The 20,022-nt window shown below is 35.9% G+C and overlaps 1 protein-coding gene across 1 annotated transcript in view; it reads left to right on the top strand.

The window, feature by feature from the left end:
- The window catches only part of LOC123818987 (protein NPAT), a 69,562-nt gene that overhangs the window by 32,004 nt on the left and 17,536 nt on the right, over positions 1–20,022 (top strand). Inside the window, exons 3-11 of the mRNA XM_045839312.1 lie at positions 35–95; positions 1,668–1,740; positions 3,709–3,749; positions 4,241–4,465; positions 5,653–5,734; positions 10,677–10,764; positions 11,356–11,447; positions 11,735–11,822; positions 19,631–19,727. Coding sequence (XP_045695268.1) covers positions 35–95; positions 1,668–1,740; positions 3,709–3,749; positions 4,241–4,465; positions 5,653–5,734; positions 10,677–10,764; positions 11,356–11,447; positions 11,735–11,822; positions 19,631–19,727 — 847 coding nt within the window. The remainder of the gene's footprint in view (positions 1–34; positions 96–1,667; positions 1,741–3,708; positions 3,750–4,240; positions 4,466–5,652; positions 5,735–10,676; positions 10,765–11,355; positions 11,448–11,734; positions 11,823–19,630; positions 19,728–20,022) is intronic.

Below are 20,022 nucleotides of genomic sequence, written 5' to 3'. Positions count from 1 at the left end.
TGGTTTTGGTAATGCTTGATTTTTTTTCTTTCAGTCTTTATTTGGAAAAAACTTGACAACAATTTTGAATGAATATGTAGCTATGAAAACAAAAGGTAAGAATTCATGTTCAAGGATTTGTTTTTGTTTCACATACCATCTATCTAATTGTTTTAATTACAAATAATTTTTAAAGGCTGATAATGCCTCATAAAAGTTGTAAGAAAACTTGTCTCAGTTATAATGACATAAATTTTACTGGCAAATATCTAATTAAGTAGTATGTGTTTATATTGAGTGATAAATAACAAATCTGTATGTTAAAAATAATTTTTTAAAGCTGTAGAATAAAACTACTCTGGATGAACAGATTATGGATTATAAAATTTCAAGCTAATATTTTAATTTTAAATTTGTAGTGTAAATCTGAGTACCAGTATAGTCATAAAATCCTGGCTTATATTTATCAGAATATAAAATAATTCTTTCCTAAATTAATGTTTTAGGGGGAATGAATTGTTTAGTTTATTCTCTAATAGTTGTTATTTCTGTAGCTTACAACATTAATGAAAGAATTGACAAAGAACTAATTTGCATAAAATGATTAGAAAAAGGAAGTAAGTTTAACATTTATTGAGTACTGACTGTATGCAGCATATGCTAGGTGCTTTCATATGGTTCATCTTAACCCTTAAAATAATTCAGTAAGAGATATTGCTTGTTTTGACCCATTTTTCCTTATCAGAAACTGAAGATTAGATGGGCCAGATAATTTTTCCAAGGTCAGAAAACTAGAAACTGCTGAAAGTTCTGGGCCTGAATTTCATTACTAACTCTTCAAGAAGGTTACATGATCTTTCTATCAAAGATTTATTTTCCCAAAGTATCTCAGCTATCTTATGGGAATATTTAGTATGTAAGTGACATCAGAAACAATATGCTATTGCAATACAGTGGTTTATATCTCACTTTTATGATGTTAACTTTCTCTGGTTTGAATTTTTATAAATATGTGGTGGAGATTTTAAACGTCTTATCCATCAATGTGGCTTTAGAGCACATCTTTAAAAAAAAAAGACTAATTAGTCCTCGGGAATTTTCCCTGTAATTCTAAGCACAGTAACTGGTAAGACTTTTTTTAAAGAGTTGCTGAGCAATCAGAATAATTTGGACATGAAAATATTGCATGTAAAAAACTAATTTCCAGCCCTGGCTGGCGTAGCTCAGTGGATTGAGCACGGGCTGGGAACCAAAGTGTCTCAGGTTCAATTCCCAGCCAGGGCACATGCAAATCTTTAAAAAAATAAAAAATAAAAAAATAAAATAAACTAATTTCCATACTCTGTTTGCATACCCTTTGTGATTACTTGTAAATCAAATTACTTTGACTTTCACATGTCAAAGGCTGTCAAATAGAACAGAGATGTAAAATGGTTTGTCTTTAATTCAAAGAAGATACAAAATTAATCTAAAAAGCCCTCATATTTCACAAATGCCCATTTTCACTCATATTATATCTGGTATTCAATGGGTTCAGGAAAAGAAAGCAATCTCGTTATAGCTTCAGTTTCCAGCATCAGGTCAACAGCTGAGAGAAAAGTTCCCATTCATTGTTTGTATGTATTCAAATCGAATGATACATTTTTTCCAACTGGGTTTTTAAAGAAACTTCTCCTCTTATTATTTAGAAACATCAAATCACGTCCCAGCAATTATGTCATCTCTGTGGAAGAAGTTAGACCATACGCTTTCTCAAATCAGGTAATAAAAAGCTTATATAATAAGCTTATCAGAATGTATACATAATGATTTTGGGATGCAGACATACAAGAATAACTATGAATTTTAAATCTTGTGAACCATACTGAGAATTTATATGACATAGATCTATTTTTGAAATTACTCTAGAGGTTATTGATATTTTTGTCATTGATTGAAATAATTTGAAATAAATTGCATAGTGTAATAAAATGCTTAGAAATGAGGAAAATTGAGACTTAGAGAAGTTTAATGATATTTTCAAGTTCCCATAGCAATTTACAGGCAGATACCTGGCCAGAATACAAATCTAATAGCAGTCTGGTGTGAATACAAATCTCCTAATCCCAGTCCTCCTTGAATTCTTTGATATAGTTGTATTTTCTTTACATTTGCAAAGAATTAATGTGTGGAATCCATGCCTCATTGGTTCTTCCCTTGTAAAGCATCAAGTTTGAGTAATAATACTTCTGGAATCTTTTATTGATATTGATGTTATAAAATCTCTTATTTGAGTGTGATATGAAAACCTTAGTTTTTACCCTTCTACTATAGCTACAAGCGAATACCCCACCTAAATTCAGTAGTGGTTTCATTTTCCATCCTCAGTTTAAACTTTAAAATAGTTCTAAGTGCTTTGTATCTAACTGTAATACATTATTTGGTAGTCTTACCTTTATTTCCATTTTCTGGCTCTTGTCCTTTCTCCCCTTGCCAGTAATCTTCCAAGACATTCACAATTTAATTAATACCCTCAAATACTTATAAGTTACTGAGATATTATTATATTGACAGTGTTACATATGAAAGAAGGTTCATAGCCCAGTATTCCTGAAGATTGGTTTCTCTGTTATTAAAAATGCTTACATGATTCAGTAAGTTTTGTGGCTCTTGTTGGCAGTGGCTCGATAGATTTCTAGGACAATGGTACAGTGTCTGTGATGATTTACCAAGTACAGGGGTAACTCCAAACCACAAAAGGAGAATCAGCTTGTATTGCGAATTTTCTTACATTTTTGCTTTGCTCCTTTGGAGGTTGGGTGAAATAATTTCAGGCATAAATTTGATAAAACCAGGATGTCCTTCCTTTCAAATGAACTTTGGGATTCTGAAGTATTTATATATGGAGTGATATGTGAAATCAGAAATTCTCTAGGAAGGCATCTCTGTAGTTATAGGAGGTAATTGGTAATTATAAAATCTTAAATATGTAGGTCTCCTAATGTCAAGTTAAATTTATTCTTAAGAGGATGTCAGGGCTGTCTAATGCATATTGCATTAGATAGAAACTTGATTATGAAAATTATTTACATGACTATTTACATGCCACTACTGTTCTACTAAAGCAAATAAGATTTAGTTCTTTCTTCCCCCTCAACCCCCAAGAAGTGTACTTGGTATTTTTGTTTGAAAGAAATCTATTGCCTTTTTTCTTCTTTTTTTAATCCTCAGCAGAGAATATATTGATTGGGTTTTGGTTTTGGTTTTGGTTGGTTTGTTTTTGAGCGGGGAGGAAGGGTGGAGAGAGAGAAACACTGACATGAGAGAGAAACATAGATTGGGTACCTCCTGTATGTACCCTGACTGGGAATCAAACCTGTGTTCTTTCGGTGTATGGGATGATACTCCAACCAACAGAGCCACCCAGCCAGGGCCTATTGCTTCTTTGCTTCTTTTTAATCCTCGCCATAGGACATTTTTTCATTGCTTTTAGAGAGAGAAAGGAAGAGAGAAGGGCATAAGCTGGTTGCCTCCTGTAGGTGCCAATCTGGGGATCAGACACACCAGACCAGGGATCAAACCTGCAACCATTCCAATAGGAAACAACATTCCACCTAGCCGAGCCACACTGGCCAGGGCCCAGGGCCTATTGCCTTTTAGCTCACAATTCATGTTTGGCTGCAGCTTAATCAGAGTGTGTCTTAACAACTGAAGTTTTTTAATGTCTAACTACTTTGTTTTATTTGTTAGGAGTATGCAGAGTTCCCCAGGGTTTGCTGCCAATCAGAGAGGTTGGTATTAAACTTTAAATTAAATAATGTTTGGAATTACTGCTGAATCTGTCAGAAGAACATTTTGATTAAAACTACATGTGTACTAAGTATGTATTTTGTTTAAACTACTGCTTTTTTAAGTGTAGTTTTTGTCATAACATGAAATATTTTTATTTATTGTAAAAATAATGCATTTTAAATATTCCTGTTTTCCTTATTAGCTTTCATGTATTTACATCTTTTTGTTCTGATTCCATAAATTTGTTTTCCAGTTTTTGGAGTTGTCATCAGTATGAATTATTACAGAAGAAATATACTCTTAGATTTATAGTTTATTCATTCTAGTTTGTTTCTGATCACATCTCAGAAACTTAATTGATATTTGAAAGGTCTGTGTTTCAGTCTATAGATTTAATATGTTAAGTAGTAGGGTATGTATTATTTAGACTTTTTAAAATTCCCAAACTTCTCTGACATTGAGTTATTTTTTTAATTCTCCTGTGTTTCAGCCCGAACAAGAAGTGGAATTGCAGAAATCAAAAGACAGAGAAGGCTTGCATCTCAAGTAGCTCCTGTCAGTTCAGAGCTGCTTACTTTACCATATCTGTCTGGACAATTTACTACTGCTCCTTTGACAGCTACACAAGTTATTCGACCAACTGGCCAAACTTCGGTTCCTTTGAGGTCCAATTTTGTAGTGGTTAACCATACACAATCACAGGACACTGTGACCAGTAAGTTTAAATTTTACTCATAAATTTTGTTTTTAATCAAATTTTATAAATGAGATGACATATTAATACTGTCTTTATACTCATAGTGTGAAATTACAGCAAAAAAAAGTCTAGAAAGACTTTCAGTAAATTTGCCATGAAAAAGAAATACTATTACCCTGGCTGGTGTGGTTCAGTTGGTTGGGTGTCATACCATGGGGTGAAAGGTCACCGGTTCAATTCTGGTCAGGGCACATGCCATAGGTTGGGCGGTCAGTGCCAGGTTGGGGTGTGTACTAAAGGCTGCTGATCAATGTTTCTCCCTCTCTCCCTTCTTTCCCCTCTAGAGATAAGTGAATAAAATCTTCTTTAAAAAAAGAATGGAAAAGCTGTATTATTAAATCTATGAGACATTTTAATCTTGGATCTTTATTTCTGTTCTAACTGAAGTCCAGCCTTGAACCTTCTATTATATCTCAGTTATCTCATTAATAGAAAAGGTCTTGTTCTATTCGATTTTAAAAGGAATACACATTATATTTCACCATCTCCTTATTTGTGTTTATGCTGGCCTGCCATCCTGGAATGAGTATTTTCCAGTCCACCTCCCTTTCTACATGTTCAAAATCCTTTATACTCCTAGCTCAATCTTAGACTAGACCTAGGGATAAACTCGGAAGTCATCTGGGTACATCTTGCATGTTGTATACTTGAAACTTTTGAAAACACTTAATATTAAGGGGCCAAAAGCTAGTTAATAACAATTGGGATTAGAATTGTGATGTCAGATCTCTGTTTCTAGACCAGTCTTCTTTCTCTTCTGTGCAGCTACAATTTATTGCCATCCGTTACATTCCCCTCATTTCCATCTTTTCTTCAACCTCTTTTATACCTCTTGGCAAAAATACTTAGTATATATACACTATAGTATATACTTAGTTTACATTTTTTACAGTTCTTCTATTCTACAATGTTATTTCTTGAGATTATACTGCACTTTTTCTTTGGTTATAAAACCTTAAGTCACAAATTCTGTATTTTATTGATCTTAGTATCTTCTATAGTATCTTGCATATAGTAGACTCTCAATGTATGCTATGCTAACTGAATTACATATAAAATTTTGTAATGATATCTATCCCATTAATTCATGTTTAGAAAATCATTCCATTTCCTTGACTTAACTATTTTGTTTTCTTGAAATACAGCGGGCGAGGCTTTAAATATCATTCCTGGTCCTCAGGAGAAGAAAACTCATGCCAATTTAATGTCTCCTGGTAGACGCAAAAGGTAAATGCTTTTTATTTTTATTTTTGAAAATTTTTTAATTATATCGTATTGATTATGCTATTACAGTTTTCCTGACTTTCCCCCCCTTTCACCACCTCCACCCAGCGCCCCCTTCTCCCTCAGGCAATCCCCTAACCATTGTTCATGCCCATGGGTCATGCATATAAGTTCTTCGGCTACTCCATTTTCTATACTGGACCTGACATCCCCATAGCTATTCTGTAACTACCTATTTGTATTTCTTAATCTCTTCACTGCTTCACCCATTCCCCCATACCCCCATACCTCTTGCGGGTAACTAACTTCTCTTGCTTTTAAAAGTCTCTCTTTATCTTTAATCTTTAGCCTTTTAATAATGATGTATCTTGGAGTGGGCCTCTTTGCATCCATCCCATAATTGGGACACTCTGCACTTCCAGGACTTACATGTCTATTTCCTTCACCAAATTAGGGAAGTTTTCTTTCACTATTTTTGCAGATAGATTTCCAATTTCTTGCTCTTTCTCTTCTGACATCCCTGTGATGAGAATGTTGGACCTCTTGTCTTTTATTTCAGTTAGTGTATCCTTCATTTCTGACTGGGTCGTTTTTATGGTGCTAAGGGCCTCACAAAATTCCTTGAGCATCCTTATAAACATGTTTTGAACTCTGCATGTGATAGGTTGCTTATCTCAATTTCCTTAAGCTCTTTTTTCTGGAATTTTTATTAGTTCTTTAATTTGGGCCATGCTTCTTTGTCTCCTCATTTTGGCAGCCTCCCTGTTTTTTGTATTAGATTGAGCTACTTTGACACCATGTCTTAGTAGTGTGGCCTAATGTAGTAGGTGTCCTGCAGGGTCCAGTGGCACAGCCTTCCTTATCCCCCAAGCTGGGTGCTTGAGGTGCGCCTATTGTGTGGTCTGAGTAACACCCTCCTCTTATAGTTGAGCCTTGGTTGCTGCTGGCAGATCAGTGGGAGTTACATACCCAGGCCAGTCATCTGCAGGAACTGGCTGTGACCACTGACTACCAACTTCAGCCATCCATGGAGGATCAGCCATACAGGGGCAGGAGGGTGGTGTTTCTGTGTGGTCTTTTGCTGTCCACTGTTCATTGATCCTGGGGTTTCTCGGGTGGTGTAGGCCAAGGTCAGCCCCTACCAGTGTTTTGCCTGGAGCACACTGTCTGAGCTATAAAGCATCTGAGATGGCTGCTACTTGTGCTGGGCTTGAATATTCCCAGGTGAAGCCAAGCTGTGACTCTAATCTGGCTGCTGCTAGGACTCACTGAAGCCAGCTGTTGCTTGTTTGATAGGATTTAGGAGCCAAGATTGCCATTCTTATGGAAAAGCAGCTTGGGTAAAGTCCCTAAATTGGGTGGGTAGAGCCTCTGTGGGTCTCCAAGGTGGGTCACACAGTGTTAGCCAGGTTGGTGGAGTCTCAGATATGGCACCAGCCTGCTGGCTCAATGCGGGGAGGGCTCAGCAAAGGACAGTGGTTTCTGCTCACCCCGATGCCAGACATTTCAGTCTCTCGCTGTATACCATGGATGCCCTTCAAACTGTCACCCTGGTGCTAGAACTCACAGGAAGCAAGCCTGAGTAGGTGAGTCCATGTTTGGGTTCCCCAAGAGGAAGTGCTTAGGGCTCTAGCAGCCTCCTCCACCAACTGAATCCCTGCTGGTTTTCCCAGCCAGAAGTTGTGGGGATTTACCTTCCCAACACTGGAATCCTTGGCTGGGGGGCCTGGTTTGGGTCTGGGACTTCTTGCTCTCAAGATATCCCTCCCAAATTTTTATCCATGTTGGTGTTAGGGCCAGCCCATTCCATGTACAGCCCCCTTCTACCAGTACAGATGGATGTGGTTTCTTCAGTTCTGTGGTTGTCTGACTTCCATTGGACTCAACTTCATAGTTGTTAGACTTCCATTCAACTCAATATCTGATGTTGCTGTGACAGTTGTTATAAATTTTAGTTTTAATTTTTTAAGTATATTTTATTGATTATGCTATTACAGTTGTCCCATTTTTTTCCTTTATCCCCCTCCACCCAGCACCCTAACTCCCTCCAGCATTCCTCCACCCTTCATTCATGTCCATAGGTCATACATATATGTTCTTAGGTTCTCCATTTCCCAAACTATTCTTAACCTCCCCCTGTCTATTTTGTACCTACCAATTTTGCTTATTCCCTATACCTTTTCCTTAATTCTCTCCCCTTCCCCTCCCCACTGATAATCCTGCATGTGATCTTCATTTCTGTGATTCTGTTCCTTTTCTGGTAGTTTGCTTAGTTTGTTTTTGTTTTTGGTTTGTTAGGTTCAGTTGTTGATAGTTGTGAGTTTGTTTTCATTTTTCTATTCATACTTTTGATCTTTTTCTTAGATAAGTCCCTTTAACATTTCATATAATGAGAGATTAGTGATGATGAACTTTAAATTCACCTTATCTCAGAACCCCTTCATCTGCCCTTCCACTCTGAATGATAGCTTTGCTAGATAAAGTAATCTTGGAAGTAAGTCTTTGCTTTTCATGACTTTGAATACTTCTTTCCAGCCCCTTCTTACCTGTAAAGTTTCTTTTGAGATATCAGCTGCTAGTCTTATGGATATTCCTTTGTAGGTCACTATTTACTTTTCTTTTCCTGCTTTTAAGGTTCTCCCCTTATCTATAATCTTGGGTAATTTAATTATGATGTGTCTTGGTGTGTTCCTTTTGGGTCCAACTTGTTTGGGACTTTCTGATCTTCCTGGCTTCCTGAAAGTGTATTTCCTTGACCAGATTGGGGAAGTTCTCCTTCATATTTGTTCAAATAAGGTTTCAATTTCTTGGTCTTCCTCTTCTCCTTCTGGCACCTCTATGATTTGGACATTGGAATGTTTAAAGTTGTCCCAGAGGTTCCTAAACCTCTCCTCATGTTTTTGAATTCTTATTTCTTCATTCTGTTCTGGTCGACTGTTTATTTCTTCCTTCTCCAAATTGATGATTTGAGTCCCAGATTCCTTCCCTTCACTGTTGGTTCCCTGTATGTTTTTCATTTTACATAGCCTTCTCTTTTTCCTCTATTTTACAACCATACTCAACCATTTCTGGGAGCATCCTGATTATCAGTGTTTTGAACTCTGCATCTGATAGGTTTGCTCTCTCCTTGTAGCTTAGTTCTTTTTCTGGAGTTTTTATCTGTTCTTTTATTTGGTCCATATTCTTTGTCTTGGCACACCTGTTACATTGTAAATGGCAGAGCCTTAGATATTTGCCCAGATGGGCCAACCCACATTGCTATATGTGTGGGAGGGTTCAGAGAAGGAACAGTGTTGCTTGTTCAGCTCCCATCCTGCTCTCAGTCACTTCCCCTGCTTCCCACTGTAAATTGGGCCCTTTAAGGTGCAACCCTGGTGGTAATTCCCAGGTGGGTGGGCTTGTGTATGTTCTAGGACCTTGTGGGCCCCTTCAATGGACTCTCCTTTGAGACTGGCAGTTTCTCCCACTACTGCAACCCTCATAGGTTTCCTACAACCAGAGGTTTTGAGTCTTTATTTTCCCACGCTGGAACCCTGGGTTGCATGGTCTCTCTGGATCCCCAGTTCCTTCCAATTTATTTGCATGCAAATGTGGGACCGCCCTATCTGCCAGCCACTGCCTCACTTGCCCAATACACCTGCCACTGCCTTGCTTTGCCTTGCATCCTCTCCCTCTCCACCCCCACATCTCCTCCCTTTGTACTAGCCTAGATGAATGTTCCTTCTTTAACTCCTTGTTTGTTAGACTTCCAGACTGTTGGATTTTCTGCCTGTTCTGATTGTTTTCTGTTTTGAATTTGTTTGTTATCCTTCTTTTGGTTGTGTGAGGAAGTGAAGTGTATCTACCTCTACCTCCATCTTGGGCTGAAGCCTCCCAGTTTCTGTATGATTTCGATGTAATTTTGATTTGGTTGTGCAAATATGCAAGCCATATCTGCCAAAGTCACTATTGTTTTCAGTAGATGCTTTTTAAATAAACAGGTTTTCAATAACCTTTAAAAAGAAAAAGGATTTACACCAGGATATTTACATCATAAATAAAATAATATGGTTGGATTAAGTTCTTGGAACTATTCACTGTATATCCACTCCAAAACATTTTTACCACGTTATAACCTCCTTGAAACCAGGTGGCATCTTATAATCAGTGGCATATCACTTTTATTGAAAATGTTTTTTCTGTAGTGATACAGAAAAATACATCAAAATTGATATTATGTCAGGTTTTATGAAATAAATGTTTTTGAGTGAATATAATTAATATTGGCATGTTTTGGGGTATACATATATTTAAAGTCCTAAATTAATGGATAGCAATCTTTTCAGGTTTGGTCTGAGAAAAGTACTTTCTGTCCCACTTAATCCATGTCTCTGTTTGAAGGATATTCAGAAAGAGGGGTATTAATATAAAGTTGGTTTATTCCCAGTTTTTCAATTGCCATGTCATGGGTATTTTTGTTGGAATTTTTACTGTTGGTTTTCTCTCAATCAAGGTTAACCTCAGACTTCTTTATGGCAAGCTTTCTTACCTAACCATATAAAATAGTAAGTCAGGTCTAATAATATATAACATTTATAGGAACCTTGACCTATTTATAATATCTTTCATATATTTTACTTCATTTAATTCTTTCATAAACCCTATAATGCAAGTGGTCTCATCCCATTATAAAGTGAGTCAGAGGGTTGTTGCTTACCTTACTACAGACCACATAGCTAATAAATGGTAAAGATAGACTTTACATTACTTTTTTTTTTTAATTTAAGTATAGGAATACTTTTCTACTCTATTGCCCTTTGTTCTTACCAAAAATTGAGAAAAAGTTTGTTCTACCATGATCTTAAGATTTATACCTGTATTCATAATACATATATTTTGTCTGTGTATAATTATTGAATCTGTTAATGATACTACTTAAAAGACAATCTTTTAAAATGTGTTTTAGTGAATCTCAAAGGAAAAATACCACTTTGTCTGGGCCTCAGTCAACAATACGGAATTTCCAGGATCCAAATGCATTTGCAGTAGAAAAGGTAAGTGACCTTCCTAAACTTTGCAACCTCAGATATTTCTGAGTTTTAAGAAATTGGTATTTACAAAGACTGTGCATTGGAATTGCTTTGTGATGGAGGCTGGCAAAGTTTAACAGTATGAGACAGTTCATTCAGAATAGATAGCAAATGTGAATGCACCAAGTAAGAAAAAACTATATGTTTAGGAGACAGCAGTACAATATTTTTGAATTATGTAATGCAGTTGGGCAGTTTACTGGAGTCAGATTATTAAAAACCTTCTATGAAAAGGTAAATACTGTGGGTGGGCTGGAATGAGAGTAAAAGGGAGAAAACTGTACTTGAACAATGATTAAAATAAAATTTAAAAAAAAGAAAAGGTAAATACTTTTTAACTGTGTTATGTAATCACTGAAGTAACTATTGGTGAAGGACCTGTCAACACTCACAAGTTGTAAAATGTAGTATTCAGATGTTAATATGTAGGGAACCACCATAACTTCTGAGTTTCCACCTAGATTTGTTAAAGCTACCCAGCTTCCATTAATTGTTTTTTTATTTAATAAATAATAGTCTATCTGGTTTTTTGCTGATATTGACTTTATTTTCCAGCAAATGGTTATTGAAAATGCACGAGAAAAAATATTAAGCAACAAATCTCTTCAAGAAAAGCTTGCAGAGAACATTAATAAATTTTTGACTAGGTAAGCTATGTGTATTTAAAATGCCTGATTATTTTTGCCAAATTGAGAAGTACGCTAAAATTTTTCCTGTCTGCCCTGACCAGCATGGCTCACTTAGTTGAGCAGCGTCCCACAAAGCAAAGGGTCGCTGATTCGATTTCTAGTCAAGGCACTTGCCTAGGTTGTGGGCCTAGTCCCCAGATGGGGCATGTGCAAGAGGCAACCGATTGATGTTTCTTTTACACATCAGTGTTTCTCTTCCCCTGTCTCTAAAAAATAAATAATAATTTTTTCTTTCTATATTATAGTGACAACAATATTGCTCAAGCACCTAAGCAAACAGATAGCAACCCTACTGAACCAGAGACTTCAATTGATGAACTTCTGGGACTTCAGGTATGGGTGAGGGTGGCTGTGTACTACACATACACAGTTATGTATACATAACTATGTAGTACATAGTTAAAAATGATGGTATTTCAGTTTCATTCTAAAACCATTGCCAACTGATTAGATATATAAAATTATTTAAAATACTGAAATAGAGGCCAGGCTGACAGTGCCCACAGAAGAAAGTAGAGGGAATTTAAGGGGACAGTGGGAAGGGTTCACAGGAACAAACTTAAAGGACACATGGTCATAAACTAAGGGGAGGGTGGTAATGGGAGGGAAGTGGGGAGGGGTGAGAGGGGGGACTGGATTGGGAGTAACAAGGAGAAAACTGTATTTGAACAATGATTAAAATTAAAAAAACAAGAACATTAAATATGGATTGTAGGATCCCCCATGGGGGGAAAAATTATTTAAAATAATTGTTTTAGATACAGACTTCCTTTATAATGTGAATATAATCTGTTCCTGAAAATGTGTTTGTGAATTTTCAGATAATCAGTCAAAATTGCATTATAGTCATGTGCTACATAATGATGTTTTTTTGGTCAATGATACATCAGGATCCCATATAGAAAGTGGTTCCATAATAAGATTACTAATGGAGCTGAGTGTTCTGTAAGAAATGGAAGGAAGTGTGGTTCAGAAGGAATTTTTTTTCCTGACAGAAGCAATTTCTGTGGAGCTTGGCAATAGATTCCCTTGCATCCAAAGCACCTCAATTTGGAGGTTACATCCCAGTCAGTCACTGACCTGATTCAGCACAGAGAGCCTATCCTCAGCCCTACATATTCAGAGGGCCACTACAGCCCTTTCAGATCTAGCCTGGTGGTGTTCAGAGTACATTTGTTACAAGATCTTCATTGAGGACCTAAGATCCTATACAAGTACACAGGTCCACAGGAGCTACCTTAACAGGTATTGAGTGTCACTGCCACTTTCATAAAAGCTTTCTGTGATGGTGTGGAGCCAGCCTGTTCTTCTACTTTGGGAATATTTTCAGATTTTAATGCTGTAAAGAGTAGATAAGTTTTATTTCTTCCATCAATTCAATGCCAGAGAGAACCTTCTGTGTCAGATAGGGTCAGTAGAACCAAAAACAAATTTGCAAAGTCACAATATTGAGTCCTCAGTACTACACAATCTCCCTGTTAAATACCCTCATTTTTTATGACTACCACAGTGTTTCTTAATCTAACTACTGGTCCAACACGCAGTAGCCAAAATCACATTATCCCGCCTATCCCCCTACTGTCCTTTATCTCTCTATCTTGATTTCTTATTCTTGCTAATTCTCAGGTCACCTTTCATTTCCTCCTGGTAGTCACTTTTATGTTGATTTTTGCCTTACCTAGCCAGTTTCTCCTCCATATTCCCTGTTAGCCTAGCCCACATCCATGTTCATGGAACCTAGCAACATTGACAGCTTTGATGTTCTGTTGCTGACCCTGAAGCACAGGAAGAGCCTGTGGGACTGTGTGTATAAAGTCTACAGTAGTGCACAATAATGTCCTAGGCTCTTACATTCACTCACCAGTCACTAACTGATTCATCCAGACCAACTTCAGTCTTGCAAGCTTCATTCAGATTGAGTGCTATATATAGATACACCATTTTTTTACCTCTTAATGTATTAATACAGTATGTTTTCTGTTTAAATATGCAAATACTTATCCTTGTGTTAAAATTCCCTGTAGTTTTCAGTATAATAACAGGCTATACAGGTTTCTAGCCTAGAAGCACTAAGCTATAACATATAGCCTATGTGTGTAGTAGGCTCCATCATCTCAATTTGTTTAAAATATACTATTAGGTTCGTACAGGCAACAAAAGTGACTAATGATGATGCATTTCTCAGAACATGTCCCATTGTTAAGAGTCACATGAGTACTTTTTTCCAGTTTTATTGAGAAATGATTGACATACATCACTGTATATGTTTAAGGCATATAGCTTGATGATTTGATTTATGTATATTAAAATTGCCTTATTTAAATGGTAAAACTTACAAGACATTCCTAACGCATCTTACAGCTTTAACCAACTCCTCCAGATATCAGTAAAATACCTTCCCTATATCCAGACAACAATCAGTCATGCATTTCTAAGTATTTTAATACTTAAAGATTCATTAGTGGATATATATGTTATATGCAATAAGCAGCAGTACCATACAGTATATAATAAATTAATTTCCTCACCCTGGCTGGCGTACCTCAGTGGATTGAGCGCGGGCTACGAACCGAAGTGTCGCAGGTTCGATTCACAGCCAGGGTACATTCCTGGGTTGCAGGCCATAATCCCCAGCAACCACACATTGATGTTTCTCTCTCTCTCTCTCTCTCTCTCTCTCTCTATCTCCCTCCCTTCTCTCTCTAAAAATAAATAAATAAAATCTTTATAAATTAATTAATTTTCTCTATACTGCTATAAACTGTATAAGAATTTTGAAAAGCAGTGAAACGATACATTAAAGATACTGGGTTAGCCAAAAAGTCTGTTTAGTTCTTTCCATAGAATAAAAGACACATTTTTTTCATTTTCACCAATAACTTTATTAACTTGGATATTTTTTGAGTATGTTGGCCATCTCCCACTATTGGCTTCTAATGGATAGAGGTCAGGGACCTCTACCTGCTAAGTATCTTTCAATGCATAAGGCAGCCCAACAACAAAGAATTATTTGGCCAAAATGTCAGTAGTACCAAGAAACTTCACAAACTACTTTTGACACATTCAGTCAGTCACAGCACCTTGTCTATACACATTATCTACCAATACTGCATTTCATAGCCTCTTCTTTCTTAATGCTTAACAAATACGTGTTGCCTGGTCTAAATTTTATAGTCTTAAAGTCCTTGCTTATATTTTCTCCACAAACACATCAAAATGCAGGTGGTTCCTGTAAACAAGGCACTCTGTTAGGTACTGTGAGAGGTTATATTAAAATGATGATACAGCCCTCTGCTATTGGTTGTTTATAATATTTGCAAGTCTTTGTTACCTTGGGGTAAGTAAGATTTCTTAGGCTATACAAATCACTAACTGTAATAATAATTTTAAAATAACTTTTTTTAGAAATATATTTTTTAAATTGCTTTTTTTAAGATTTTATTTATTTATTTTTAGAGAGGGAAGGGAAGGAGAAAGAGAGAGAGAAATATCAATTAGAAATATATTTTTTAAATTGTCTGCTTTTTTTTTTTAAGATTTTATTTATTTATTTTTAGAGAGGGAAGGGAGAGAGAAAGAGAGAAGTATCAACGTGTGGTTGGTGGCCTGCAACCCAGGCATGTGCCCTGACTGGGAATCGAACCTGCGATGCTTTGGTTCGTAGCCCGCCCTCAATCCACTGAGCTACGCCAGCCAGGGCTATAATAATAATTTTAAAAGCCTTCCTTGAAATTTAAAATACTTGCCTGTTTATTATAAAGAAAAAAGGCAAACTACTAACTTGGAGAAAATATAATACATGTATCTGGTAAGGAACCTATATCCACAGTATATAAAGAGCTTCTACAAATCAATAATAAAAAGATAAACAATCCCATTTTAAAAGGGGGGTGAAAGACTGGAGCAGACAAAGTAAGATATGGGAATTACCAATAAGCCGATAAGAAGATATTCTGCATTGTCACTTGGGAAATGAAAGTAAGAATAAAATAAGATGTCATTTTACACTTAACTTAAAGTGGCTAGAGTGAAAAATCTGACATGACCAATATTAGAAAGCATATGAAACAACTGGATCTATGAAAAATTGCTGGTGAAGGATGTAAAATAATATAGCCAATTTGGAAAACTATCATAGTTTCTTACAAAATCATATATACACCTATATACCTAACTTATGACCTGGCAATTATACTAGGTTTTTACCTGAAAGGAACACATATGTTCACCAAGACTTATACAAGAATGTTCATAGCAGTTTTATTCATAATAAACAAACACTGAAAAAAAAACAAATGTCCTTCAACCAAAAGTAATAAACAAATTTTGATATGGTCATAAAAAAGAATGCTATTGAACAATACAAAAGAATGAGCTAGTAATACATATAACAGCATGGATGAATCTCAAAGTTATGTTGATGAGAGAAGATAGACATAATGGAATGCATTTTGTGTGGCTCCATTAATATAAAGTTCTAAAACAGGCAACAGTAATGTATACTGAAGGAAATTGTTGGCTAGGTGAGAGTAAGGTGGAGTGTAAGGTGGAATTGTTGCCTAGATGAGGGTGAGTGATTTGCCAAGGGGAGGAATTCTCTAGGAAGGGGAATTTTGTTTTGGGGAGGGGGGTATAAATTATTGAGTAATGGAAATGTTAAAACTTTTCATTTTGATTGGGGTGACAATTATACTGTCCATACAGTTGTCAAAGCTCATTGAACTGTGGACTTAGCATCTGTGCATTTCATTGTGTGTAAAGTGTACCTTGATTTAAAAAAAAAATATTTACAAGGTTGATTTGCAAGTACCTGTGGAACACATATTTCAGGATTCTTTTGATCCTAATTTTTAAAGCTTAGAATAAATTGAGATTTACTAAAAAAAATGTGTTTCTTCAACAATAACTTTTATAAAAGGAGGCATGGTACACCATTTCATAGTTTGATTGGTGTTGACTTGACATTATTTATATTACTATAAGTTTTAAAGTTATTAGATATAGAAATATTAGGTCAAGCTTCTAACTTTCTCCTAATTCATACTTTACAGGAATTACTGATGTTCTTTTTACAGCCTCGTAATCCAAAGTTAACTGGTTCTTTTACTTCAAACAAAACATTTTTTAAATTTCATGGTCATTTTTGTTTTAAAAAATCCAAATTTTTATCACCTTATGAGAGTTCCACTTTACCTGTTTTAACATATGAATTTCTTGTCCTATGTGATTTAAATGTATGTTTCACCAACATTGAAGAATACATCATTGCAGAATGATATATAGATAACTGAAATTGAAATTTTAAATCTCTAACTATAAAAGGAAAGGGTAAATGAATACCCCTAGGGAGAATACTGAAACTTTTTTGAAATCTAATATTTTAGCTTAAAACATTGTTTTGCTTTTTCTGTAATATGTTCTTGGGGGGTTTTTTTTGTTGTTGTTGTTGTTGTTGTTATTGTTGTTGTTTATGTCTTATCTTCACTGTGGTCAGTGTGGTTCAGTTGGTTGGAATGCTGTCCCATAACTAAAGGGTTGCTGGTTTGATTCCCAGTCAAGGCATATAATCAATCTAGTTTGCAGGTTTGATCTCTGGGTACAGCCCATACTACAGGCAACCAATCTAAGCTTCTCTCTCCCATCCATGTTTCTCTCTATCCAGTTCTCTCTCTCCCTTCCTCTCTAAAAAAGTAATGGGAAAAAAAAAATGTCCTCAGATGAAAATTTTAAAAAATCTCTTAAATCTTCGTGTAAAATTGATGCAATTGGAAAATACATTCTTTTTATCTGGCTACTTTGCATGCCCTTTGGCTTACTCCAGCTCCAGTGAGAAGTATTCAACCTACTCTGTTTGCAGTAAAAAATGTGGTGGTATTGGTGTTTTACCCCAGGAGCTTATAAGCATGAGAAATCTCAGCACTTCTACTGACTATTCATGGGTAGGGGACAGTCTTTACCCCATGGTCACACAGCAGCTTTGAATGAGTTATTTTAAAGTATATTCAGTATCATTTCATTTAAATCATATTGGTCTCCATAAAAAGTGCAAATGTCCAGCCCTGGCCAGGTAGCTCAGTTGGTTGGAGCATCATCCAGTATACCAAAGGGTTGTGGGTTTGATTCCCAGTCAAGGGAAATACCTACGTTGCCTGTATGGGAGACAGCCCATCGATGTTTCTTTCTCACACTGCTCTTCCTCTTTCTCTTTCTCTCTCTCTCTTTCTCTCCCTTCCTTTCTAAAAAGAATAATAAAAAATACAGATGTCCAGTAAACATGGAAATATATTCAACTCAGTAATAAATATAAAGACAACGGACTGCTTTTATTTATTATGCTGATAATGATTAAAAATTCATATTGCCCATATTTGTAAGGGCATGTGCATTGTTACACAAAAGAGAGAAGGTGTCCTTATACAACTTCTCTGGAAGGCTGCTTGGCAAGAGCTCTCAGAATTTTATTTTATTTATCCCTGGCTGGTGTGGCTCAGTGGATTGAGTGCCGGCCTGGAAACCAAAGGGTCGACAGCTCTATTCTTTGTCAGGGCACATGCCTGGGTTGTGGGCCAGGTCCCCAGTTGGAGATGTACAAAAAAGCAGTCACACATTGAGGTTTCTCTCCTGCTCTTTCTCTCTCCCTTCCCCTCTCTCTAAAAATAAATAACATTCCTTTTGAAAAAAAATCATTTTTTTAAAGATGTTTATTTCTTTTTAGAGAGGGGGAGGGGAGGGAGAGAAACATCAAGGGTGGTTGCTTCTCACACACCCACTACTGGACCCAGCTTACAACCCAGGCACGTGCCTTGACTGGGAATCAAACCAGCAACTCTTTGGATTGCAGGCCATATCTCAGTCCACTGAGCCATACCAGCCAAAGCTCAAACTTTTAAATGTATGCATCTTTTGACCTAGTAATTCCAATGAGAAGCATTTAACGCAAGAAATGAACAAGTGCTGGGTAAAGATTTTCACTGTAGCTTTATTTACTGTAAGTGAAAATTAGAAAAAAGTTTAAATGGCCCAAAGTGGGAATTGGTTGAGTTTTTTACCCTACTACATAAAGGACAGTATAGGAAATTTTTTAAAAGCTTAAACCACAAGGACAAAGAAAGAAGACATGACAGAAAAAAATTTTATTTGCAAGTTGAAATAGACAAGTGGTCCCTGACTTAGCAGGACAGGCAAAGCTCAGGTAAAAGCCACTTTACAACACAGAAGTCTGAAAAGACTTGATACCAGTACTTTTGAAAGTAAAGAATAAGATAGGGCTACAAGTAGGATGCAAAGGTGCAAATTTTAGGAATTAGTTAATCTCCATATCTTCCCATACCACACTATTCCCCAGAAAAATTATCTGTCATAAATTCTCCCAGCAGGATATCTAATTCACTGAAAGAAGAAAAAAAACTAAAAGTATAGATAATTCTGTAATTCTTCTGTAATTATTCTACTGCTTAGGTTGTAATTGACAAGCTCCCACTTTCAGCTGAGAATTTTCAGGTAGCTTACAGCATAGTAATTTTAAATATGAGCAGGCAAACAAGGATTATCCAACATTTGAAGACAGCATTTAATAAGAAGAGACCAAAGCAAACAGCTAAAAGGAGTGAGCTAAATTTATATTTGGAGAACTTAGAAAGCCATGTACAATAAGCTAATGTAGGGAAAAAAAAAACAGATTAAAGAACATTATAAAACCAAACTCAGAAAAGGTGATCAGATTCATGGTTACCATAGTAAGGGGGTAAGAAGTGGGAGAACTGGATGAACATCAAAAGGTACAAACTTCCAGTAATAAGATAAATGAGTATGGAAGATTTACTGCACAACATGGCTATAGTTAATACTTCTGTATGGTATACTTGAAAGTTGTTAAGAGATTAGATCCTAAGAGGTCTCACAAGGAAAAAATAATTAGTTTCTTTTTCTTTCTTTTTTTAATCTACATGAGATGGTGAATATTAACTTATTGTGAGATCATTTTATAATATATGTAGGTCAAGTCATTATGCTGTACACTTTAAGCATGTTTTCATTTTGTATTTTATGCATATAGTTCCTGTGTTTATTTTAATTTTTGAAGTATATTTTGCTGGTATTAAACCATATTAATTGAAATAGGATTTTCTTTTTTTTGGTAGAGTGAAATTCATATGTCTGAAGAAGCTATACAAGATATATTGGAACAGACAGAGTCAGATCCAGCCTTTCAGGCACTCTTTGACCTCTTTGACTATGGTAAGAAGATTGTTTCTTTCAAGGCAGTTAGAAGAAAAAACTTTCTTCGTTTCTTTGGGAACTTAAGCAAAATGATGCAACATTCCCCAGAACATCTTAAAACAGTTTCTATTTTTATTAAACATTATATGGATATGAAGGGGACTTTGTGGGGTTTTTTGTTTTATTTTTTTCTTAAAGAAACTTTAGCTAAGTTGTAAAAGTATCAAACAGTTTTAGCTTTGTTTTCGTGGGCATTTTTGCCAGTCAAAACAAATGTGTTGGAATCTGCTACTATACATACATTATACCTATA

Source organism: Phyllostomus hastatus, unplaced genomic scaffold, assembly GCF_019186645.2.
Source record: "Phyllostomus hastatus isolate PE091 unplaced genomic scaffold, TTU_PhHast_1.1 phas_contig_113, whole genome shotgun sequence".
Classification (NCBI taxonomy): domain Eukaryota; kingdom Metazoa; phylum Chordata; class Mammalia; order Chiroptera; family Phyllostomidae; genus Phyllostomus; species Phyllostomus hastatus.
Note: the sequence above shows the minus strand (reverse complement) of the source record. Positions and strands in the feature narration are given on the sequence as shown.